This window comes from Paramisgurnus dabryanus, chromosome 15 (genome assembly GCF_030506205.2).
Source record: "Paramisgurnus dabryanus chromosome 15, PD_genome_1.1, whole genome shotgun sequence".
Taxonomy (NCBI): Eukaryota; Metazoa; Chordata; class Actinopteri; order Cypriniformes; family Cobitidae; genus Paramisgurnus; species Paramisgurnus dabryanus.
Window position 1 is genome coordinate 24,641,688 of NC_133351.1, and position 26,061 is coordinate 24,667,748.

General features: G+C 37.0%; 2 protein-coding genes across 13 annotated transcripts in view; both read left to right on the plus strand.

Annotated features, from left to right (window-relative positions):
- Window positions 1-1,787: 1,787 nt before the first annotated feature.
- On the plus strand, window positions 1,788-5,204 carry tmem237a (transmembrane protein 237a). The gene is made up of 10 exons (XM_065292864.2): window positions 1,788-1,938; window positions 2,227-2,361; window positions 2,447-2,540; window positions 2,944-3,101; window positions 3,222-3,339; window positions 3,720-3,911; window positions 4,207-4,280; window positions 4,464-4,551; window positions 4,699-4,820; window positions 4,963-5,204. The coding sequence occupies exons 1-10, from the start codon at window positions 1,872-1,874 to the stop codon at window positions 5,028-5,030; spliced, it is 1,116 nt and encodes a 371-aa protein (XP_065148936.2). The 5' UTR covers window positions 1,788-1,871; the 3' UTR covers window positions 5,031-5,204.
- Window positions 5,205-6,222: 1,018 nt separating this feature from the next.
- The window catches only part of abi2a (abl-interactor 2a), a 44,837-nt gene continuing 24,998 nt past the window's right edge, over window positions 6,223-26,061 (plus strand). For 4 of the 12 annotated variants that reach the window (XM_065292842.2, XM_065292844.2, XM_065292840.2 and 1 more), the window contains exons 1-2: window positions 6,224-6,399; window positions 24,742-24,909. In XM_065292842.2, coding sequence (XP_065148914.2) covers window positions 6,283-6,399; window positions 24,742-24,909 — 285 coding nt within the window. In that variant the 5' untranslated portion in view covers window positions 6,224-6,282. Of the gene's footprint in view, window positions 6,400-24,741; window positions 24,910-26,061 lie in introns of all 12 variants that reach the window. The other 8 variants (XM_065292847.2, XM_065292845.2, XM_065292846.2 and 5 more) reach the window with 5 other exon arrangements.

Here is a 26,061-nt window from a genome sequence, read left to right on the forward strand (position 1 = left end):
GTAGTTGGATTGTGATCACAAATCACTGAACTTGCGTAAACTTGTATTAGTTGTGCAGTTGGTTGCTTAACATCCATTTACCACAAAAATGAAACAACCTTCAGAGGAAGTGATGCAACTTAATTTTATCTATTACCCAAAGGTTCAAAAGTCTGCATGGGACCACACTGAAAATGTGAAATTTTGATAAATAATTTAAAATCTAAGTTAATTTATATGGAAATAGAAAAAGCATTATAAAACTAAAAGGTATGATTCTCTTGCTTCCAACATGGATTATTAAACAAACAAGAGGATGCCAGTAGTGCATACTGTCATGAGAATAAATACCACAAAATTATTCATATTTTAACAAGTGATCCCAGATGTGTGACATGTTTTACCCCTATTGTCATGAAGTGTGATATTTACCGATTTAACTCTTTCCCTGCCATTGACAAGTTATTTTGTCAATTAAGAGAAAACATTTGCATGATTTTTCCACTACATGGACTTACCCAATTTATAAAAAAAACTGAAGCCAAAAAATATTTACTCATTTTAAACATTTGTTTATGTTTTGATAATCATTCTGAATCTGATCTCTAACAAAATTGCAATTATTTTAGCTTTTTTGTAAAAACTGTTTTGAAGAAAAATACCCATATTTAAGAGTTTTTAAGCAGAGAAAAAAATATAGATAGGATGAAACCTTTTTATTCCTGGTTTGTTTGTTTGTTTAAAAGTAGAGAGTCTGTTCTTTCATTTTATATATTTGTATGTTTAGATATTTTTAGAAGAAGGCATTTTGTAAAACTTTTGTGAAAATCACAAACAATGATGGCGGGCAAAAAAAAGGCTGGCATGGAATGAGTTGAATATTCTTTAATATTTCAGTGAGGATGTCTATATGACATAATCTGAATTAATAATTCAGGCAACAAATAGGCAACTTCAGCAAAATAGGGATACATTTTCCTATATTTTATACAGTGTACAACAAAAAAGCATTATTATATGAACAGTTATGATGGTGGGGTGATAGAAATCAAAAGTGTCCCAGTGCTCTTATGGTCCAATATCAGCACTCTTTAAACATTTCTCATCCAATTAGAATCAATAACCAGAACTAACTGCTATATAATTGCTTAAGTATTCGTTTTACTGTTATTTCTTATAGTAGTTCTTTTATTCTGTATTTACTGCTTATATAATGATCTGAAAAGGAGTGACAATGTGTACAGCACCGTAAGTCCAACAATAATTTGAATTCTGTTTCATTCAATTTCAATCACACATTTAGCAAACAATTGACATGAAGTTCTGTTCATCTTTTGCATGAACAAGGAGACTTTGGGGTCAAAGAAATTCAATTTCACTTCCCTGTCAAAGGGAACTTGCAACTGCTTCAATCAGACAAAAAGGACCAGTTCAGTGTCATTTACCTAACTGAACTTATAATCGTTTAATGAGAATTAACTATATCCAGCATGGGCTCATTTAAAGCAGCAGTTTACTTGTTAGTTGATTTTACATGAGCTGCGCGGAAAGAATACAGTGTTAAAGAGCGCTATATTGAATTTTCAAACTATATGTGTATTATACTTCTGGTTAGCTCTTGATAAAATGTTGAATGCTTCCTCATGTGCAAGTCCCTTTGGATAAAAGTACATGAAGTCAAAACACCTGAGGTCAGTTTTAAATTTGTGATGAATTACAGAACATGCAACATTAGGTTTCAAATAAAGTCTGTTTATTTAGATTAGCAAATAAATCAATCAGATTTGTCAAGAGTTTGTTTTCTGCTTGAGTAGTTACCTAATCTAATTATATGCACTAAATAAGGCTAGTGTAACAGACACTGCACTTTGTGTTTTTTGTGCTTAGACAACATGCCAAGTGTTAAACACAAGAAAAAGAAAGTCAAAAAAGACATCAATGAAGTTGAGGAACCAGCAGGTAAATCTTCAACCATCCTCATTGATTACATTTTAAAAGACAGCATTTCTCGCCTAGTCTAAATATTTCAAAATAAAGAAGATTAATTGAACCATACTGCTGACGATAAATGTCTTGTAATTTGGACACACTAAAAAATGTGTGTAGTTTATTGGTGTAACAGCTACCTCTTTAGGTAGCAAGCAGAATTTAAAAAAATGTACCAATTTGTCAGTATGAATAAAGTATGTCCTTAAGTGTTGTTCATTTTAGTGTATGGATTATTTATCTTTCTTCTAAATTTTTAAGGGACAGAGCCGGCTTTAGAAATGGAGGGTGTTGTTGAGAGTCGCAGACAGTCTGAGAGCAAAGAGCCTTTGACTCCTGAGCTTCAGGACAATCCACCACACAAGAAGAGGAGAAAGAAAAAAGCACACACTTTGGGTAAACAATTTTTGATGCTATAGACAACTAATTTATATTTGTTCTCTTCGTTGACAAATTGTTTTGATAATAACTATTCTATAAGAGCATGAGGGTGAACAGCAAGACCTCACAAATGGAGATGTTCAAGAGCACCAAACAGATGGTGAAGAAGTTACCAAAAAGAGCAAGAAGAAAAGGTAAGGGGGAAAAATGCTTCCTAGTAAGAAAAACTTTGAGTACTTTAATACAAAATAAATAATTTGTGTGTATTACAGTATTTGTATCCGTTTATACCTTCTAGGTAGTTCAAGTTAACTTGTGCAGTAAAGTCATAAACTTTCAAAAAAATATGTTCAAAATATACCTCAGCTGTCACTCTTTCAAAAAGTACAGCTTTGCACCTAAAGAGTTCATATAAGTACCTCATAGGTATGCTGGTACCAAAGAAGGTTTATTAGTACCTCAAAGATATATATTAGTACCATATGTATGCATATCTATACCTAATGGTACATTAGGGTACTGCCCTAACAGTTGGGGTACACATTTTAACAGGAAGATTAATAATAAAAAGAATGTTCTTCTTATATCTTTTTGAAGGAAGACTAAGATGTTGGAAAATCAGTGCCATAATGAGCAAGGTGTTGAGCAAGATGATATCATCACTGACGTACACGCACCAATTTCTCAACGTTCTCTGTTTTCTGCACCTCTGGGTCACAGCCATTCAATCGGAAAAGTGTTTGTAGAAAAAAGCAGTGAGTTTCAAGATAAGCAAAATATGTGAAATATTTGATTTTCTATAACTATCAGAGTTTATTTGGTGTAATTTTGCCAATAAGTTGAGCATGAGAATTTGAGATATGACCTCTACCCAGAACGCTTTCAGGCGACCAATCGTTTGGATTTAGCCAATGAGCAGCTGGAGGAGTATATGGAGGTTAGGCCCATGTGGAATACAAGAGATGTTGCCATGAGGGTCCACAGCGGCTTCAGGTGAGTTTGGTAAAGTAGTCACATAGGCTACTTCAAAACATAAATTCTCATCTCTGATTCAATCGTATGTCATCAATTAAATGTTCATTTTGTCTTCATTTGCATTTAAGTCAAATTGTCAAGTAGTTCTCTCATTTTGGTTTTCTTCATGAGGGAACATGGTCATAAAAAGATCCCTAACTATGACTGGGACTGCAGTACCCTTTCAAAAAGCACATAAATAGTTCATATTAGTACCTCAGAGGTACAGTGGTACCAAAGATCACATATCTGTAGCTAAATGGTAGCTATAGGGACCTTTTTTCTGACAGTGTAATGAAATGAAATATTGTACAATCCTGTCATTTATTTATTTATATTTATTTGTGTGCCCTCTGTAGGATAATAGGACTCTTCTCTCATGGATTTCTAGCAGGATACGCGGTGTGGAATATTATTGTTGTGTATGTGTTAGCCGGAGAGCAGCTGACCACACTTATCAATCTTCTCCAGCAGTACCACAGTCTGGCTTACCCAGCGCAGTCTCTGCTTTACCTCCTGTTGGCTGTCAGCACTGTGTCTGCCTTTGACAGGTGTGTGGAAGTGTGTGGTAGTAATGACAACCAACATCTAAGATTTAGGCCTTGACATGTAACTGAATGTTGCTGTGTATCTACAATGACATTTAGGTATTTATGCTGTGCTGTAATCTGGTAGTTTTTGTCTCATTGCTGCTACATTGTGCATTTTAGAACGTCTGTAAAGACTAATCTGCAATCGAGGCCAAACAGTTTTATAATTTATTATATATATATATTGTTAAACGTGACCATGACACTTGGCAGAACAAAAGTTAGTACCAGTTTTCTAAACCATCTCTCACATCAGGGTAAATCTGGCCAAAGCCTCCATGGCTCTTCGAGGATTTCTTACACTCGATCCAGCGGCTCTTGCTTCCTTCTGTGAGTGCAAATCAATAAACTATCGATGCAACATTTAACTCTGACAGCACAGATGATACGACTGTCTGAATGTGCTATTGAACAATTTTAAGACTTCAGCAATATATTGAAATAAATGGGGTTCTTTCACACAATGACAAAGCTGTTTCCCTTTTTCATTACATAACCTCCCTGTCGTCCCAGTGTACTTTGCTGCTCTTATTCTGTCTCTAAGCCAGCAGATGACCAGTGATCGGATACATCTCTACCCCACAGCCAATGAGACACTTTGGTGAGTTTGCCAATATGAGCATCATGAAATCCAACATTAACATTATGTATAGATATTAAAGCGCCCTGCAATGCAAACTGAATGTGTCAGATTTCAAAACATTTTAATTGACACTTCAGCATTTGATTTATCCTGCTTGTGGTTTAGGCCTCCAGGTTCAGAACATCAGATTTTACAACCCTGGATTGTGGTTAACCTGGTTGTAGCCCTCTTAGTTGGACTGGCTTGGGTTTTTGTTGCTACGAGACCAGACATGGACTACACTGAAGGTAAATAAGTGTGCATGGAAAAATAAATACTGATGTATTTGCCTGTGTGTCTGATTTTCTTCATGTATCTTTACAATTATTTTTACTCTCCTATAACTCATATCCTGACATAATGACTATAATTTTGTGTCATTACTGTCAGAGTTTCTGATGGCAATGGAGGTGGAGGAATATCCACGTCATGATGATAAAACTGAGCTTGCAGCTTGAGATACAAGATTTTCATCCATGATTTATGAATGCTAAGAAATCAGTATTGCATTTGTTAGAGAGTATCTGTAAATTAAACATTGTTTTGTGTTACAGTACATGTTTTGTACTTGTACTTGATTATTGAGCATAATATTTGTGTAAACATTTATAATTAAACTTTTTTGTGCCATTCCCTATTTCTCTTTAATGCTGGTCACTGTGGTATTCTCATTTGTCATTTTAATACTGCAGTTTATGAACCTGTCTTCGCTGTAGTTTATATGCATCTGGGTAGTTGACAAATAATATGGACAAGAGTGAATATCCTGAATATTGCAAAACAATAACGGGAGAAGGAAGGATAATGGAGTAGCCAACAGTGAAATCCTATGGGCGCTGGAGCACAGGGGGCGCAATTTCCAAAGAAATGCAAATGTGATTCTTACCAATACTTGACAAAAATGTGAAAAGGGTTTTTAATTAACTGGTAATTAACTTCAGACTACTCGTTAAATAAAGAGAATATTACAGTTGACGTAACTCAAATAATAAACAAACTAAAACGGAGAATTAAGTTAACACTCTTAACTTTAAATTACATGGTAACAATTTACAATAAGGTTGTATTTGGTAACATTAGTAAATGCATTAGCTAACATGAACTAACACTAAACAATAATCTACAGCATTTACTAATCTTAGTTCATGTTATTTACACCATTTACTTATACATTTTTGTACATTTCAAATTCGAAACTCTCAACATTGGTTAATGGACCGTGAACTAACATAAATAGCATTAACAAACATTAACAAGGATTAATAAATGCCGATAAACGGCAATAAAAACAAACAATAAATTATGCAACAATGCTTAACCGATAAATGCAGATAGAAAATAATGAAATATTGTGAACAATTTGTTTAACTTATGTAAGCATATATTATTCATGTTTCATATGTATACATTAGCTGTTAAACATTGTATTGACAATCTTTGTTATTAATAGTGTTGCCAAAAATATTCTGAGAGTACATTAGATGCCCGAAACCCACCAAATGCGCTATACTAAAAATACATACTGTAAACAGTTATAACACCTGTTCATATTATATTATATTGTTCAGACATTTTAATAATTAAGTGAAACCGTCTCTAGGATAAAAACTCTTGGCTAGCTTTTCTCGGATCTCAGCGCGGGAGGTGAAGCCGCGGCACTTCCTGTCGCTCCTGACGCGCGAGGCGGCGGGTGCATGGAGACATGTAAAGATGGCGGAGCTGCAGATGCTGCTGGAGGAGGAAATTCCCGCGGGTCGCAGTGCGTTGCTGGACAGCTTCATAAATCTCGAAAGAGTCGCTGAATACTGTGAAAGTAACTACGTCCAGGTAAACGTGCGGAGCGTTGTGGTTTTAGAGGTCTAAAGTGTGAGGTGTGGAAGTGTGTCTGTTGATCATCTGTTGACGCCGAGTTAAAAACTACTACATCCACACAAAAACGGCGGATGTCTTATTGACTATTTAGAAGTTTATTATCCTCTTAAGCGGGATTGTAAAGCAAGGCGATGGTGACTTTTACAGGAAATGTTTTGATGTGCACAGATTCGCAGTGATTTGCAGCACGCGAACCGTAATTACGCGATCATTAAACGCCCGCTGTAAGTTTATTTTCTTTTCACGCGACTAAAACGTGCATACAATTCAATACAAGGCGAATGATTCAGAGAGTTTAAATCTAGTAGTTTTTAGCGTTATAGCTTTTAATTTACAGGTGACACTTGCTTTTTGTGTTCCCTATGACCATATATTTTCTAGTGATGTAGAAATGTGTTCTGCTATATAGTTTATTACAAGTTAACTTAAATGATACAGGACAGGTTGATGTTATGTTATATATAAAATTTGAAGCTATTGCCTAAATCTCAGTGTTGTTTTTCTGGACAGGTTTTACCTCAGAATTTTGCGTTGTTTTGTGGGTTTGCAGCTGTGTTTAGATAATTATTTAATATTGTACTGAAATAGATTTTGTGCATTTGTCAGGTTTTCCCGTTCATCTTTGTGACTGACATGCGCATTATGTCACTTGCAGTGTCATTTGAGAGAGATCTCCGTCTAGCACACCCGTCACAGCGTCGGTTGTGTTTGCTTTAAAAGCCTTTTTTTATTCTGGTTAAGTTGATTAATACCTTTTAAAAAAAGAGAAAAGTAACTTGAGCTATCAGGTAAAATATATTTATGTAAGAGATGCTCAAGACTCAACACGTTTTTTAGTCGATTTTCATGACGTCATATAAACTTATATCGGATTTAAAGTTCCCATTACTTTAACATGTAAGTTTATTTTAGTGTTAATATTAGCTTTAAGTACATGTATAAACTATTGTGATTAACTACGTGATTCTACGTCTGGCAAACTATAATCTGTACATATTTAGTTTTGGGAATTATTTAATTATTTGGATATATATATATATATATATATATATATATATATATATATATATATATATATATATATATATATATATATATATATATATATATTTAAGTGCTGGATTATGCAACAGACATGCAACTTATTGCCTTCACACAATTAATTAATTAATTAACAATCGGTATCAGCCTTTATTGTGTTATTGCCGATATGCCGATGGTTTCAAAATCATAAAAAATCGGCCGATACATATCGGCGGCGATACATTGGTGCATCACTATTTATGCGTCTTTCACATAGGATGCGGTGTGCGCTGCGCTATGAAACCCATTCATTTCAATGGCTTGCGTCGCGCGAGGGCGGTTTTTTGTTGCGCGGCGCCAAGCAAAGCGCAAGCGCAATGGAGCGCAGCTTGCGCTCACGCCGCGGTCAAAGTTCAAAATAGTTTAACTTTTGCGCTCTGTGACGATTACCTGCCCCGTTTCTATTGGCCGTGCATCCAAACAAGCAAAATGGACGAAAGCTTATACTCTGGATTCTCAGAGCTTTAAAATACAAGTTTATGTTCCTAGTACAGAGACATCGGAAGGAAAGCCGTGTCATGGAAACACGTAGCAATTCAAGTTGGCATGTCAGGTGTGTTTTAAGTCAAGCAGCTTGTTGTAGGTATGCTTAAAGTTACGTGAAATGGAGACGAGCAACATCAGTCTCTGTATTCCTCATCGACTATTCAACGCAAATATAAACACTGTAGTAATTTATTGAAAACCCCGCCTACTTTGGTCTGGCCATCAGAGCACAAATTGCCTGGCTGCGCGGAACCCAGCAGCAAGCGCAGCGCACACCGCATCCTATGTGAAAGCCGAATTAGAAGACATAAGCTTCAAAAACTTATTCGCTCACTTATGCTTATTGACGGTTTCAGCAGCAGCATCATAAACAAACGGCTTTTGTGGACTAAACACAACTTCCGTTAGACTTCCACATAAAATCAATAACTGAGTCCTTTAACTGTAGTTTATTACTGATAACAAGGGAAATAAATGACAAGTAAATTACATTCATTCATATATCATATCTAACACTTATCAACTACTACACTAAGCTGTGTATAATAATTGTAAATAATGATAGCTAAATTTCCTTGAATTCTTGCCTGATGCCGGTTTTACACTGCACATATGAATGCGCCTAGGCGTAGTGTAAGCAGTGCATGCTCTTACCTGTTAACATGGATGCCGAAAAAAACATGCACCGATCACGTGTGCACAGCAGTGTGATACCAGCGTGACTGTCAAGCCTCTCTGCACAGTTGTGATCGATCTATGCTCGTCTCTAGAGCCCGACCGATTTATTGTTTTGCCGATTTTATCGGCCGATATGAGCCTGTCGCAGATATATCTGTATCGGCGTATAAGCCGCAGATATGAAGCCGATATGAACGTTCCTTACAGAAGACATTAAATTCTTTTGAAAGATGTAAGTACTTGTTTGTCCAGCAGAGTGCGCCCTACTGGTTGCTAATGGTGACCCAGGTCACTCACTGTAGTGACACCAGCCAATCCCCACCCCCTTCACTTCAGTCAGTCCCTCAGTTCAGGTGGTGGCAGTCACGCGGTTTCTTCACAACATTTTACACCTGGTATTAAGACGCGCTTTGGTCGATTCGATTATAAGTGGGCGAGAAAGACACATTCCGGTTTACATTTGGTGTTTTTAATCCGTCTCTTTTGTCCACTTGCGAGTTGTTTAAAAGCGGAAGAATTGACGCGAGGCTGAGAAAGGACGCGCTGTCTGTGGGAGTACAGCTGCTTGTGCTGTTACTGAACATGCTCATTTCAAAGCAGTTGATTAACTAAGCTCGCGCAACTTTACACCCTCGCTAAATAAAAGGGGCGGAGAGCAGACACTTTAGTTTTATAAAAGTTTAAAGTCCCGGCAGAACACTGTGGGTTCGTGTTATAAAAACGTTGCAGTACATTAAACATAAGCCTACATCATTATGTTGTCAGCAAGTCAAGCATTGTCGTCTTAACAGTAAGTTTCTAATTAATTTGTGAAGTACATAACTTATTGTAAAGCTAATAAACAATGACTTTATAAGTTTCCATTTTCAAAATAAGCCCAATATAACATTATTCTCGTCAAAACTGACAATCATTTAAGTTATATGTATTTTGTTTCGTTTGTGTTTTAAAGTTATTTATAATTAGTCAAGTTTACTGTTTTGTGCACTTATATCAGAATCATTTTGGATAAAGTTTATTGTTAACTTGTAAAACATACCTGCCTATATTACATATCTTTGTCACGTCATTTTAAGTGTTTGATCACCACATTTGTGAGTGATCATTGCAAAAAAGTATTTATATATAGTATATTCTGTTAATGTATATAGTGTATTATATGTACAGTAGCCTGCTGTAGTATAATATACTGTAGTATATGTGTACTGTACTATAATATACACATAAAGAATATCGGCCGATATATCGTTATCAGTGTTTTTGTACTCCCTAATATCTGTATCGGCATCGGCCCCAAAAAATGCATATCAGTCGGGCTCTACTCGTCTCCCCTCGTCTTTAGCAAACCAAAACATTTTATTTTCGAAAAGGCATTTGTTTCACAGATCAGTTTGGCCACTAGCCAGACCGATAAATAAATATAGACCGGAAGTTCACTTCGGATCAGGCACGAAATTGCGACTGCATGCGTCCAATGAAACTGTCTATAGAGATCAATGATTTGTATGACATCATTCTGCACTTCAGCTTCTCATCAGCTTCCAGGCTGTGAACTAAACACTTGGGTGTTTCACCCTACCTTTCTATTTCATTGGAAATTACATCAATGCACAAAACAAAACAGCAGGTCTTTAAAATTTTACCTGACAGCTGACGAGTTATTCCGTTTATTTACTCGCTTGGCTCTTGACATTTGTTTACAGTAGACCCTGATTACATGCAATCATAGTTTGTACTTGTTTAATTTTTTATGATTGACTAGTTTAATGTGAAGCAGAAGTTTAAAAATATTTGCATATATGCTTGTAGTCCTGTAAGAGAACTCCTCCAGCCACTTGTGTGTAATGTTTCTTGTTGAGAATGTTGGGCTCATTAGTGATATGGCTACTGCACATAATGTCAAAATCTAAATTGCTTCGTACCACTCCACTATGTTCATCATCTCCAGACTGCACAGCTGAACCTCTCACTGAGCCTGGTTGCTATTTACATTTAATATACCTAAGTAATTCTGTGATTTTCGGTACTCATGCATGCTGCTATCATTTAGCACTTTACAGCTATGTTTTTTTAGAGGCTAGGCCCAGCTTTAAATATTTACATTGCTGGATTTTAGAGCAAAGGTGTAAACGACTTTGTTGACTGCTCCAAATTCTTGTAACTTGTTTTCTGCTTAGTGCCTACATGGGTAGCTTGTTCCTTGGTAGGTTGTAGAGATGCTCCGATCAGCATTTTTGGGGCCGATCACCGATTACGGATCACCAAGATCATGATCTGCCAATCGCCGATCAGTGCCGATCACAAAATGGCAGTGGAATGGGAATCTTTTATCTATAATCTAGCAGAGTTTACACCATTTGTAGAAATGAAACTAACTATAAATTAGGTATATTATTGTTTTAATAGAGAATCAAATAAATAAGCACAGCAAATATTTCTTCTTGCAAAGAGAAATGTAATATGACTTTAAAAATGTTTAAGTAATGAACTTTCGGCATGAGGATGCAATTGTCCGCGATAGATATGTGTTGTATACGCTGTTTGATAGGGATGTGAAGACGCATCGCGTTGAGGACCGGAACGCGTCCTCATAGAAAATACGCATATCTCTGTAAAGGCAGAGAGAGAAATCCAAATCTGCACGTCACACATGAGCAACGGGTTACAAAATGCTCGCACTGTCTAAAATGGTCTCTAATTGCAGCCGCATCAGGAACGCTATGATGACAAAAGTAAACAGAAAGATCGGCTCATGAGATCGGCAAATTTAGCGAGTGCTGATCGCGTCATTTAATGCCGTTATCGGCCGATTATGATCGGCGGCCGATCGATCGGAGCATTCCTAGTAGGTTGCATCCTATATGAGTAGAACCTTATTTGAACTGCATGCCTTAAGACTTAAGCGATTTTCCTGATCACATTTTTGTGCCCCGACACAATCGAAGTGATTTCATTTTGAGTATCGGACGAAAAAGTAAAGTCCTAATCCAATACTTGGCATTTCCTAGAGCTGGATGCACCCTTATATGCTTTGCAATTAAAAAGCTCTGCAGTGCATTAAGAAAAAATATGCTTGAATTGATTCCAAATCTGTTCTCTTCATGCTTTATTGAATATTTTACTAAAGAAACAAACAAAATAAATATACTTAATTTAATTTAATTAACTAGTCAACGTTTGAAGTTGATCAAAACCTTTCATAAAAGTTGTCTTAAAACCGATATCCCATACACATTCTTGTCTTGGCAAACTTTTTGGATCCACTTCAAATGTTGACCAGTATATTATCAATTAACAATTCAGCTAGGTACAGCATTATAGTAAAACTACTTAAATGTGCTACACAAGAACAATAGAAATTGTAGTCAAAAGCAGTTTCTAGTTATTGGAGTAGCAGCATTACAGTACATGTGCAAATTAATTACTTTTTAAAATGGAAGATTTAGGTGAGCAGATCTGATATTTTAGCTTGGTATGGCCTGGTAAAATCAATGTGAATGTATGTCCACTGTTGTTTTGGAAAGGACAGTGCTTGCTAAGTTCAGTATGTAAAAGGAAACATTTGACATGGCCTGTAGCGATGTAATAACCTGCTTCGAATAGAATTACCATAGAAACACCACATCAAATCCAACCAGACTGTTAATGTTGATTTACATTAACAAATTTAGTTGAAATATACCAAAAACATTGTTTTTCCTATGTGAACAGAAATTTGGCGAAGTGAGGGTCTATATGGATTTAAAATGTTTAAGATGTGTGTATGTTTCAGGGTTTTCTATGTCAGTTCCAGCTTGTTTCAATTATCTTCCGCTATGGAGAGTTTCACTTGTAATTGAAAACATGTTTGGATGATGTGAGATGACGAGCTGGGGTGCTCTGAAACCTAATGAAATCTTGGAAAGTTGGATCACACTTCCAAAATGTTTGTTTTAAAGGCAGCCATGGAGACAATATGACACACATTTTTCTTTGCACTTTTGGCCTCAAGTTTCCAATGTATTGGAATAATTTTTCTTATTACCTTGAGGAGAAGGGTTAGCAAAACGGTCAAAGACTCTGACGCATGTATACATGGTTCACATGCAAAATAGCATGAACATATTTGTGTTCTGTGTTTACGACCATTAACTTTGACAAACTATTTCAAAAACATTCGCTGTGGCCAAACTAATGCCCTAAAATTATCTTTATTTGTGGACTTTTTTTGGGTGGTTAATAACACATTTTTCTGTTGTGTGACAAATTCGGAACATATTTTTATATCTGACTTTACAGGGACTTTTAATATAAATAATACTGTTTTGGATATCCACATGCAACATTATCAGTCTGGCCATTTGATATTTAAAGATTAGAAACTGCCCAGTCCATCAATATTAAGTCATAGTCAATAACTGATAATGCTGCTTCTTTTTACCAGAACTTTCATACAAAAAAGCTAATATGATGGATGCTGCAATTACAACGCCTGTCAATTTACTGTCAGCCAAAAACACAATTGAAAGACGTGTCAAAATGCAGATCGCTCACTTGAGGGATTGACCATCTGTAATGAAACCAAGACTTCATCATCTCAGCATGTGATGTCTGCTTTTCTGACAGAGATGGTGATTGAATTGCTATTATTATTCACAAAAATGGTTTAGTACATGTTAAATTAAAGCACTGGCTGTACTTTGCGCTGACCTGTTTGATTGTTGTCACGGACGAGCATTTGGAGAATTGATGTCAGCATGAGTCGTCTTGAAGAATAGCATTCCTTTTAAGGGCTGGATGGCAATCGGTTTTGTTCATCATCTGGCACCAGTAAACATTACTATAAGGGCAAACTCACAGACGTCTTACTGCCAAATAAATATTTGCTTTGTTGCTGTGGTTACTTTCTTTTGTTTAAAGTGAAATTTTTAGCCATTATCACAAATAATAAAGCCTTCACTGTAGACCTGGGCAATACAATAAATGTTTGTGTTAATATGTTTCAATTATTCTGCTTCAATTATTTTCTCTTCATGTACCACATCTTGGGCTCTATTGTTGTGATTTGATATTTGTGATTTGTAAGCCTGTCAACTGGTTTTCAATAAATAATCTTGATTGCATCATCAATGCCAATGAGATATTTAAAGTGTCAATTGGAGGTGCTGCTTGGAATTTGGTTGTAATTCACCACCTGAGAGCCATAACATCACAGAAGATAGAAGTTTCCAGACTTTTGTTATTTATTGAACAGACATGGTTCTTCTGTTTCTCAGTTTTCCCATCAGTAAGAAGGAGGAAACCAGACGTTTCTTAGTAAATCATCTCCCGACTTCCTAGAGCAGCATTGTCCTCTCCTCAGGCCAGTAAAACCAGACAAACAATTGGGTCAGATCATTAGACACAGAAGAACATCAGAAACCAGAAGATGAAACCGAAGCCACAGAAACGAAATTGCAAAGAAACTGATAAAAAGGAAAGCGTGGTGGATGTATGGGATGTTGTAGTGGAAATGGGCAAGCATTTGTAGATTTTGTAAGTGTACCGGAAGTCATTAAAGCTAGTAGTGTCTAGGATTAATTTAGCCACAACTGAAAATTTTCTTATTTACTAACCTCGTATTCACCCCCCCCCCATAAAAAAAAAACAATTGTTTTCTTTGTTCTTCAGAACCAGAAAGAGATTTTAGGGCTTTCTGCTTGCAATGTAAGTGCATTGTGACCACTTAAAAGTACACACAAGCTTCATAAAATCATTCCATTTAAAGGGGACATATCATGAAATTCTGACTTTTCCATGTTTAAGTGCTATAATTGGGACCCCAGTGCTTCTATCAACCTAGAAAATGTAAAAAAGATCAACCCAGTAACTTAGTTTTGGTAAACCATTCTCTGCAAGCATGAAGAAAAAAGGTCTTTAAAATTTGGCTCCCCTTGTGATGTCAGAAGGGGATAATACCACTCATTAATCTGCACTATCCAACACGGCACTGCCATTTAGTGCAACGATCATCTAATTTGCATTAATATTTTTATGTTGTCTGTTCTTCACCAAACATGTTTGTTTGCCATCGAAACATGTAATATATGGCATGAGTTATGCTTTTGTGGACTAACCGCTACTTCCTATAGACCTCCACATAGAATCAATAACAACTAGGGTTGCCGCGGTGACAGAATTTTCCCACCGGTTAATCGGCGCGTCACAAACCCGGTAATCCCGGTTTCACCGTGTGGGAGGGGCTTATAAATGCGCATGCAGACGTGCACATTTTACTTTCACTTTTGAATTACGCAACTGTTTAAATGCAGTGCTTGCGTACGCTGCGTTAAATCGTGTATGAATTTGCGTGCAATGCGAGCGCAACAGCTGGTTTAATTAAGTGCTTGAGTCAATGTGTGCAGGTAATTCTCACAGAACCCGCCAGTCCCAAGCAGAGCAACCGGCTACTTCGCCATATAGCGCTGCTTGAATGATGGGTTTATTATTTTTCTTGATGAAAAACACAAGAACAAAACGATCTCGGTTATATTAGACATCATATATGTATATTATAACAACAACGAGTAAGCACGCGGCTTCTGTCATCATCTAGTCAGTCAGCTTGCCTCGCACACTCTGACAGGAATAAATGAAATCTGACACCTGATGCTCTGTGACGTGACGCGCGTTCAGCTCCGCTGTCAGCATACACACTCAGTTGTAAGCGTTTGCTCTCTCTAACGAAACTAAATGATTTAATTACACGAAAATATCAAAACGACGGTGTCGCGGTGGGCAAGTGATCTAACCGGTGAGAGGCTGAAGCACCGGTTATCACCGTTTCACCGACCATCGCGGCAAGCCTAATAACAACAGAGTCCTTTTACAGTAGTTTATTTCTGGTAACAAAGGAAATAAATGACAAGTAAATTACCTTTATTTGTCATATCTAACGTGTATCATCTACACTGTGATTGAGCTAAAGTTATGGTGTTAATGTATACAATGTTAGCTACAGGTCATTGAATTCTTGCCTGGCTGCCAAACCTCTCTGCACAGTAGGGCTGCACGATTCAAGCTAAAATGTGAATCCCGATTTTTTCCATGGGAATTGAGATCCCGATTCTCTCACCCGATTCTCTTTATTTTAACAAAAACATTTATTATGCACTTAACTAAAAAATGTGCTACAGGACTTTCAGTTATAATAACGTTTCTTAAAAGTCTCTTTTTCTTATTTTAGACCCCTTAAAATTTAAAATAATTTAAAATTTGTTAGCTGTTAAATTGCACCTGTGCTTTTTGTACTATCAAACTGGCCAACCTTAAAACTTTAAAAACACTAACGTTAAACCTTTAAAAGACTAAAAGATCAACATTTTGAGGCATCAGAGAGAAACGCAGACATGTAACAATGTTCCCCTCGTGCGAAAAACCCTTTCTAATGGGGAACGCAAAGAGGCCGTTTCTCAATGTGAAGGCTGCAGCCTCTCTGGAGGTCGCATTTCTAAACTGCGCATCATAAAGACTGTCTAATTTCAGAATATTAACAATTAACGTTATAAAGATGACTAATATTTTTAGTTAATAATAAATTGTTGAAGTATGTTAATGACTTGCGAATGTAATGCTCCGTTAACTCAAATGAACCAGGCTTGATGACGTATACAGCCTGCATGCGACCTCCTGAGGTTGCAGCCTTCCGATTTAGAAACGTCCGGAGCCTGAGGTAAATAATTTCCTTGCCTTTTTTCGAAACCAATGTTGTTGCATCTTCACTTTCTCCGTCGCCACCAGGATTTTCCACAGTGACACTCGTTTATCCTCTCTTTTTTGTGAAAATTGCCGCTCCAGATCCACCAAGTAAACGACTGTGTTTAGGTCTGCCGCCTTGTTATACGTCACGCGAGTGACAGCGGAACGCCGCAAATGAGATGAGAGAGAGGAAAGAAACGATCGGGTCTGATTGGTGAATGAATAGGGTTTGGTTTTACCCTGTATGAGTGTGTGTTAGCAAGTGTGACTGATGTTCTTGGGTTGTTGTAATGTTAATACGAGAACACTTGAACGCAGAAACTAAATACAGGGAAATACTGTAAATGCAAGTGAATCGCCGTCATTTAAAATGAAGATCGCCTATATGTATGAATCGAGATCGTGATTCTTTTTCGATTAATCGTGCAGCCCTACTGCACAGTTGTGATCCATGCTCATCTCACATGCTTATCATACACAGCTTTGACTAAAATTATGTTACAGAGTTAGGTTTTGCAAATAAACCTGGTTTAGTTTGTTGTACACACTTATGAGGCTGCTCCACAGAGTGCTGTCTTGCAGTGTTGCCAGGTACTCGTCTTTTTTGTGCTTGCATACCGTTGTGGCGCTTAACCGTTTATGGCTTTTGGCTTATGAAGCGATCAAGTTTTTGGTGTTATTTGAAGTGAGAAGCTGTCGGTCCCAATATTTTTATCTTTGAGGTAAAGCATATGGATTTATTTGGTTTATTATTGGATTTTTCTTGTTCGCTGTATTTTTTTTGTGCAAGATCTGGCGACACCAACACTCCTGTCTTTTTCTGCATTGCGCATACAAAAAACTTTTCTCCTTGTAGCGAGACCTGTCATTGCCATAATGAATGTTTAAATACAAAATGGTGCTCATCAACAACCAGTTGCTCAGTTTGGTTATGTACACACTATGCAGCGTTTTTGTAAATGCAGATGTCACTACCTTAATTCGGATAAATTACTAAAGTGTGTGTGTGTGTTTGTACAGAATTAAGCACTAAAAGGTAAAGTGACAACCGAATTTAAATGTAATGTGTACAAGGCTTATATAGCTTAAAACTTAACAAGGGAGTCGCAAATCCACTCCCATTGTAAAAGCAAAACAAAGACAAAGCAAAAAACAAAACAGCAGTTTTTACAATTTTATTTTTGTGTGAACTGTTCCTTTTAGAAGTGTAAATATGTTTGGCTCTAGTTTAGTTTCATCCCATCACATTAGTTTTTCACTGTACTTTAATGTACTTGATGTATTTTTTAGAAACATTTATTTATTGATGGAATCTATCTTTAGACGGCTCCAGTTTAGGTTTGTGATAAAGTCTTTCTGAGTTCACATAGAGATCATGGTGAGTTTTGTTAGTCAAAATGGTGCTGAGGTTTTGCTTTTATAAGGAGGGTGTTGTTTGTTTGAACATGTGAGCACAGGAGGGTGTTTCTGTACGTTCATCGGTCGACTCCTATTTAGATTAATTACATGTGTGTAATGATGGCGTCATTAAAACCTTGTTTCCCCAACAACAGATGGAGGAATCATATTGAGATACTGCCAGAACCTCAAACTATTACTGACATGTATTGTCTGTTCATTTCTGTTTCTCACTTTTCCTACTTCCATTTGATTGGACCAATAACACCTTTAATATTTACTTGCTGAAATCTCACACTTTACACCAGGGCTAGTCAACGGGCAGCCCGCGGCCAAATGCGGCCAATCATCTTTATCCGACCCGCTGGTCATCTTTGTCTAATTTAAAATCAGCGTAGTTTCTTTTACCTTTCCACATGACAAATGGCAGCTGAAAAAACGGAAAGAGAGTCAGAAATGGGCTGCGTGGGATGCCATCCATCTGCGGGTGCGTAATTATCGGATCCAATTCAATCTGAGCTTTGGATGCATAAAAAAATTAACTTGCGCAACTAAACAACGTGACACGCTGCTCGGAATGTATTTTAGTGTGTTCCAATTAAAACACAATGTGTACAAGGTGAAAGTTATTAATAGAGATGCTCCGATCAGAATTTTTGGGGCCGATCACCGATTACCGATCACCAAGATCATGATCTGCCGATCAGTGCCGATCACAGAATGGCAGTGGAATGGGAATCTTTTATCTATTATCTAGCAGAGTTTGCACCATTTGTATAAATGAAACTAACTGTAAATTAGGTATATTATTGTTTTAATAGAGAATCAAATAAATAAGCACAACAAATATTTCTTCTTGCAAAGAGAAATGTAATATGCCTTTAAAAAGGTTTATGTCTGTTAAAAGTAATTAAAATAAAACAATTCACAGTCTTTACTGTATGAATTAAATATACACGCATTCGTATGAAGTACAACAGTTTTCACTGATGAGCAGAGAGTAATTTTATTGAGAGATGAATTAGGATACTGTAGCTTTAAGACGTGGGAGAGATCGTTCTCTTCACGTGCACTGATGACCGGCTGCTGTGTATGCGTGCGGCCTGTGTCCGCAAACAAGAGCAGCTGTGAGGAAAATGGAAGTTTAAACCTTCAAAACTTTAAAACGAATGCAAGTAATAAACTTTCGTCATGAGGATGCAATTGTCAGCGATAGATATGTGTTGTATACGCTGTTTGATAGGGATGTGAAGACGCATCGCGCTGAGGACTGGCGCGCGTCCTCATAGAAAGTACGCATATCTCTGTAAAGGCAGAGAGAGAGAGAGAGATCCAAATCTGCACGTCACACATGAGCAACGGGTTACAAAATGCTCGCACTGTGTAAAATGGTCTCTAATTGCAGCCGCATCAGGAACGCTATGATGACAAAAGTAAACAGAAAGATCGGGTCTTGAGATCGGCAAATTTAGCGAGTGCCGATCGCGTCATTTAATGCCGTTATCGGCCGATCACGATCGGCGGCCGATCGATCGGAGCACCCCTAGTTATTAATAATTTTTTTGTTTAACTTTATCAGTAACACTTGAATCCTTTAAAACTATTGAATACTGATTAATTTACTAAGTAAATGAATAAGTATAAACATATTCGTAGATTAAAGGCTCTTGCCTTGACTTGGATTTACGATTAAAGTGAAATTTCATTACGACTGCCAGGCTGTGAACTCCGCCGATCTTGTCTGGATGTTGTAGTGTACAATTGAAAGGCGGTTTAGCCTATTTATCTTTAAAAAGAAAAAAAGAAAATATGAAGTGCAATTTTAAGACTGATTATGTTTTGAATACTTGAAATGTAACAATTTATGAAAGTTAAACGGATATAAACAAAAGAAATTCAAAAACTCTGCATGTTGATTATTTTTTTTACTTTTTTTGTGTTTATAGTTGAACTATTAAAATTTGGTTCTATATTTGGTTCTATAAAAAAGAAAATATGAGTTTTCAGTAAAAAATATTTTTTTTAATTTCCTTTGGTGTGTAAGTGGTCTATTAGTACATACCCCAAAGTAAAGAATGACGCGAGTTATCATCTCTTACGTAAATCTCTCAACGTAAACACACGGGTTGTAGGCAACAGTTTACTTCCTGGGATTGGTGAGACAAGACCGACATTATCATAATTCCTCCTGCTTCGGCCTCACAGCCTATAAGTTAACTCCTTTTAGTAACCGTATCTTTTCAAACAAAGAGCATTACGTTTATGGCTGACGTCAGAGGTATTCAAGCCAATCACAACGTACAGATTAGGCCAATCAGGGACACATTGCTTTTTAAATCCTTGCGTTTTAGGAAGAGGGTGAAAACTGGAGCTACAGAAATGTACGGTATGTGGAAAATGTGTTTTAACCATAAACCACGCAAACACATTGTATTATATCAAATACACAAAATAATGTTGTTTTTTAGCAATGAAACAGGTGCAAACTAAATAGCCTTATGTTATCTATCTTATTTATACATTGGCATGTCAGTTCTGTCTCTACATGGTCTCCTCTGCCTATCAGGGTTTTATACACTGAAAAAATTTTGGTTCAACTGAAAAAAGTTACCTGGTTGATAGGGATGCACCGATACCACTTTTTTGGAATACGAGTACGAGTATGAGTACTTGCATTTCAGTACTTGCCGATACCGAGTACTTAATAAAAAACATGATTTAAATTTACAGGTAACAGCTTTAGTCATTTATTTTAACAAAAAAACAAGGGACTAGTTTTCCAGTTTGTTGTAAACTCTGTCTCTTTGGACAACACGAGGCATTAACCCCTTACACGCCGCTCAAACATAGACATTTCTCAAACCGTGGTATCGATCCCTGGTATCGGGGGACTTTTAACGAGTACGAGTACTTTAGAAAATGTGGTATCGAGGCCGATACCAGTATCGGTATCGGTGCATCCCTACTGGTTGAGTTAATTCAACTTACATAACCTTTTTAAATTAAATAATATTTTAACAGTGGTTGTCAACTAATATTTTTAAGGTTTTTTTCTACATTGTATGGCTGATGTACAGTACATACAGACAGCAGTTATAAAGACAGGAGCCAGAGTTCTTGTGTAACCTGGAGGTGGATACTGATGTTTTTTGAGCTTTTTCTGTGTTCATATAATGGAAGATGAAAGGGTGAAGAGTATGCATGTGAGTAAGAATGGTAGACTCACTGTGTGGGATGCTTTGATTCCCAGTTTAGTCTTCCCAATCTCATGCATCCTCAACTGCATGTTCACATAAAAGAGCATTACTTTCCAACTGTAGCTTGACAAACTGCTTGTCATCTATGTCAAGTAGATGTGTAAATAGACGTGTTAAAATTATTGATTAATGGTTATCACTTATAACTATTAGTAATAGATTTTTGGTTTCGTATTTTTACATTAGTTCTGGTTACTTAAAATGTGCTATATGATTCTGCAGATGAATTCACTTCTGAACAATTCACATAGTGAATCTTTATTAAGTCAGTGTTTTCTGTATCACAGTAAAGTGAATGAGTTAGTTTTTAATATGATGTCTTGTAGACACTGAGCTTGGCTAGTATGTCCTCCAGAAATTTGCACTGCATCAAATCTAAAGAGGTGCAAATGAATAAATTCACAGCAATGAATCATTGATTATTCAGCAGTGGTTCTTTGCATTGAATATAGCTGAGCTACCATCACTGAAAAAATGTAGTCAAGTTGGTACGCTTAGTTTCGTACTCTCCAACAAGTATACTGCTTTACATAAGAGTTTGCTAAATGATTCAATGTAAATGTAAACAAACATACACCAACCAGTCTGACTGATATCATGTTTCAACACCAGTTTTTAATGTCGATCTGTGGAGGTGTTTGTGCTGAAAAGCTGTGATGTCTGTGCATTTTCATTAGCAACAAAAGTGTTGGTAGCATCTCTTGTTCTGCCCACCTGTTCATTTTCACAGTATAGAGTCATTTTCTTAAAGATTCAGAGCGTGTCCTTCTGTGGTCAGTCATTACTGGACTCAGCACCATGTAATTACACACAGATCTTGAAAGGGAGAGATACACTTACACTGTGTGTCTATGAGTTGGTTGGGCAGTAAATCACCCCTATACCTGCTTCTCCATGTATTGTTCTCATTTTACAAAAGGATCTCAGACAATGCTGTGATCATTCAGAGCAGGACTTTACCTCCCCTCTGGGTGTTATTGTTAGACCGCACCTGGTCATAAAACTGACCTTTTCTTAAATAATTCCCTTACTTGCTTTAACAACAATTTTGCTTTGTAAATTAAAAAATGGTAGTTATTTTTATTTATGTTCCTTAATGTAGGAATATAGCCCATGTTATTTATGTCTGATAGGAACTTATACCTTGCTGATTTATTAAAATGCTATTTATTTAACAGCATAAGCAAGTAATGTTTATCTTCTTAAACTAGAATGGGAGTCACTAATAAGACAATATCTATCCATGATAGCCAGGCATATGGCCAAAAGGGGGCCTTCATGACAATAGTTGGCATGTTTGCCCATTATAGTTTTAAACTGTTATTATGCTATTTTTATCATCATCATAGATTCAGATGAACATTTCGCATAACTCACAATTGTTGCGATACCAACATGCATTGTGTGCTTTTCCTCACATGAGAGAGCTTGTGGGCTGCTGCTTGCCCGAGAGAGCTTGGACTCTTCCTCACACCTGAGCTTGTAATGCGCCACGCGGCACTGACATTTTCTTATAAAGGTTGTTCGGCGCTCAGGGGTTTAAAACCAGTAAGTGAGTTTTTCCAGTTGCTGGCACGCAAGAAATGTCGGGGGTGCCTGGGCTTCAATGATGTGCTCCGCTAAATTATTGTGATCTTGAACCCAAACAATTTAATGCAGTACAATACTGTAATAATCATCTGTTCCCTTTAATGACTCACCTGCACAACATCCACAAAATATAGCTCATATAGTTCCTAATATGTCTCCTTCAATTCCTTAAATTGCAGCTCTTCCTGTAAGGTTTAGTCAGCACCTCACTGTGCTGATAATGAAACTGTGCCACCATAGTGGCATTTGTAACTACAGTTATAGTTTTTGTAAGCAAGGGCTACCACAATGGATAAAACAATTTGGAGGGCTACTTTCTGATATAGTCTACTCAAAACATTTTTGTTTTACTTAATAATAATAAAAAAATAAAAAATAAATATAAAAAATGTAGGCTTTTAATGAAATGTGCTTTGGCGGGCAAGTAACAGACTCTGTGTGGGCATCCTGTGGACCACTGATTTATTAACTGGTTTATTAATTCAGATTTTTCATTTTAGTGGGATAACTAACATGTGATTGTTTCAGTAGACCTATACTGATATGTCGCCAGCAACCTTGATGTCCAGAAATCAAAACATCTAACTACTGATTAATCCTGGTAAAGGGTGGCTTAGGTTCCACTGACCCATGTGGTTTTGGTAGAATGTGCACTACAGTCATTTTTCATCTACAATTCAGAACAAAGTCAGAAGTATGTGAGGCGTGACTGTTCTCTCGTGGTACTGCACTGGGACAAAGACAGGAATTGTATACACGGACACACACACACACACACATACTCTTTCCCTTTGACAGTTTTGGGATCAAAGCAGGTGTCATGTGACTGCACACAGAAATGCTTAGGTACTGACATTGCACACATTTGACTGCCACATCCAAATGTCTGATAAATAGTCACACAGTTCATTAGTGGCCATTATCCGCTGTGACGATTTCTGGTAAAATCGGAGGAATGAGTCGGTTCAAATGTACAGGGTCAATACAGTGCTCAACGCAAATAAATTTTTATACTGGCCCGGTCGGGCCAGTGGTTCAGGTTTTCACTTGCCCTGCCAAAATTTTCAGTTGCCTCAATTAAAAATTTTCAGTGTCACATATTTAAAAATAAGAATTCAAAAGTCAAATATAATTGTATACATATACAACAGACATTTTTCAACGATTAAAGGCTCCAAAATTTTCTGGTTTTCCTTATTTACCTGTAAACTGATAGTAAATCGTGCAAAATATTGCATTGTTTCTTTCGTCGTGTTTTACCCAAGTAAATTACTTCCAAGATGTTAAATAATATACATTGATGAAAACATATTTTAGTGACTGAGGGTGAAGCACTGGCCCGATCGGGCAAGTGACAATACTTCTTACTTGCCCGAACGTCTCTCACGCTTGCCCCCGGCCACCGGGCAGTCCTTTAGGTTGAGCACAGCAATAGACATTAAACATTATCACAGGATGTGATAGACATTGAATTTGGATGTACTTACTTTGTTGCCTTCATACGTTTGCATATACTGCATTTTGAAGACCGCTAGTAGGATTTTAAACAGCCATTGACTTCTTCACCATGCAAGTATGGTTAGACATGACACATGCAAAGTGGACTTAATGTGACCCATGATGGGAAATTTAGTATGAATTAGCAAATTGGTTATTTATATTTTGACTTTCTCTATTTAAACTTAAACGATGTGTGATTTGTTGAACATTTTAAAGGTTCAAAATCACCGCATCCACACCTTACAATCACTGGTAAAACGAATATATTTGCTTCACACACAGTCAGAGCAGTATCTTGAGAAAAAATATAAAATATGTCTAACTTCTTTCTTTTATTGTTTGATTGACTTTGAGACGGCAGCTTTAAGATCTACTATAACGCAAGGATCTAATATAATGTTACTCATCAGATATTTTCCCCCAACCGTTAACCAAACATTAACTTAAGACATAAGATTATATCTGCATGAATTCTTGTCAAAATAAATCTTGCAAATATTTTACTTGGGAATTAAATGTACTTTTGCTTGTCATTCCTATTTTTGGTTTTAATGGTGATTTGACTGTTAATACTTTATTTCTCCATCAGGCTCCAGACAAGCACCTTGCTCTAGAGGAAACCAAGAGTTACACCACTCAGTCCCTGGCCAGTGTTGCCTACCTGATCAACACCCTTGCCAACAATGTGCTCCAAATGCTTGATATCCAAGCGTCCCAGCTACGCCGCATGGAGTCCTCCATCAACCACATCTCTCAGGTAACACACTTAACTCTTTCACCGCCAGCGTTTTTAAAAAAAAGTTGCCAGCCAGCGCCAGCGATTTTCATGATTTTCAACAAAGTTTAATGCCTTCCAGAAAATGTTCTTCTTTAAATAAATAAACATACAATATACCAAATGAAAGAACAGCCCCTCTGCTTTCAAACAAAAAAAAAACGTTTCATCCTACCTTTAGTGGTTCTTTTGCAATCAGCTTTTGAATATGGGTAGATTTTTGCAAAAACACCATATTTTGAGCAAAAAGCAAAAATAATTCCATATTTGTGACGGACTTTTCATAGAGATCCCATTCAGAGCGATCTTTAAAACTGACACGGACATGCAGCAGCTTGCCATAGGGCAATACTTCCGGTTTTAAAAAGTTGCGGAAGGGCGCCACCTGGTGGATAATAGCGGTATTGCGGAAAGACGGAAAATCTCGTCAATGGCGGGGAAAGAGTTATGGGCTCATTATAGTTGTGCGTAGGTCCAAGGCGTAGCTGTCAATTCTACTTTTGCGGCTTTGTCCACGTTGGCGTGCAAACAAACGCGCAGACCGCTGGTATGCAGTATCCAGGCGTGTAACCACAATAGCAGCTCGACTGTCAAAGAAGAAGAAGCTTGGCAAGTTAACCCACAAACGAAGAAGAAACAGCAACTACTTGTGTATGATTTGAGAAGATCAGCAAGGATGGAAGTAAATAAACAGCGACTTTTGTTCCAGTTTAAGTAAAGTAATTCCTCAGCTTGGCTCATCTTTGTTTTCATCGTCGCAAACGGAAATACCTATGATGCAGTTTTTTTTACCTGACGGGAGGGGTTCTGGTGGACCAATTTTAAATTAAAAATTAATAAAAAATTAATTTTAATTAAAATTAAAAAATTTGCGAGGTGCACATCAGGCTATGCAGAGCTACGCACAGGCTACGGATAACCTACGGCATAGAGCTTATGCACGACTATAAATCGGCCTTTACACCCATTAACACAGTTTCACACCCTGAGCTATATTTACTGAAATTGGTTGGGAGGTGAGTACTAGTCTTGCATTTGTCAGGGTTAAAAAATTTGGATATCATAGTCAATAGGCTTTTTCCTGCCTATCGCCTGTTAACACTTTAGGAAGAGCTTCCGTGTGTCTCAATCTGC

Bases quoted from the DNA above. Each gene is read 5' to 3' on its own strand.
- tmem237a (XM_065292864.2), top strand. From the start codon at position 1,872: ATGCCAAGTGTTAAACACAAGAAAAAGAAAGTCAAAAAAGACATCAAT. The intron at 2,362-2,446 runs GTAAACAATTTT...CTATTCTATAAG, and splicing joins GAAAAAAGCACACACTTTGG to AGCATGAGGGTGAACAGCAA. The intron at 3,912-4,206 runs GTGTGTGGAAGT...CTCTCACATCAG, and splicing joins ACTGTGTCTGCCTTTGACAG to GGTAAATCTGGCCAAAGCCT.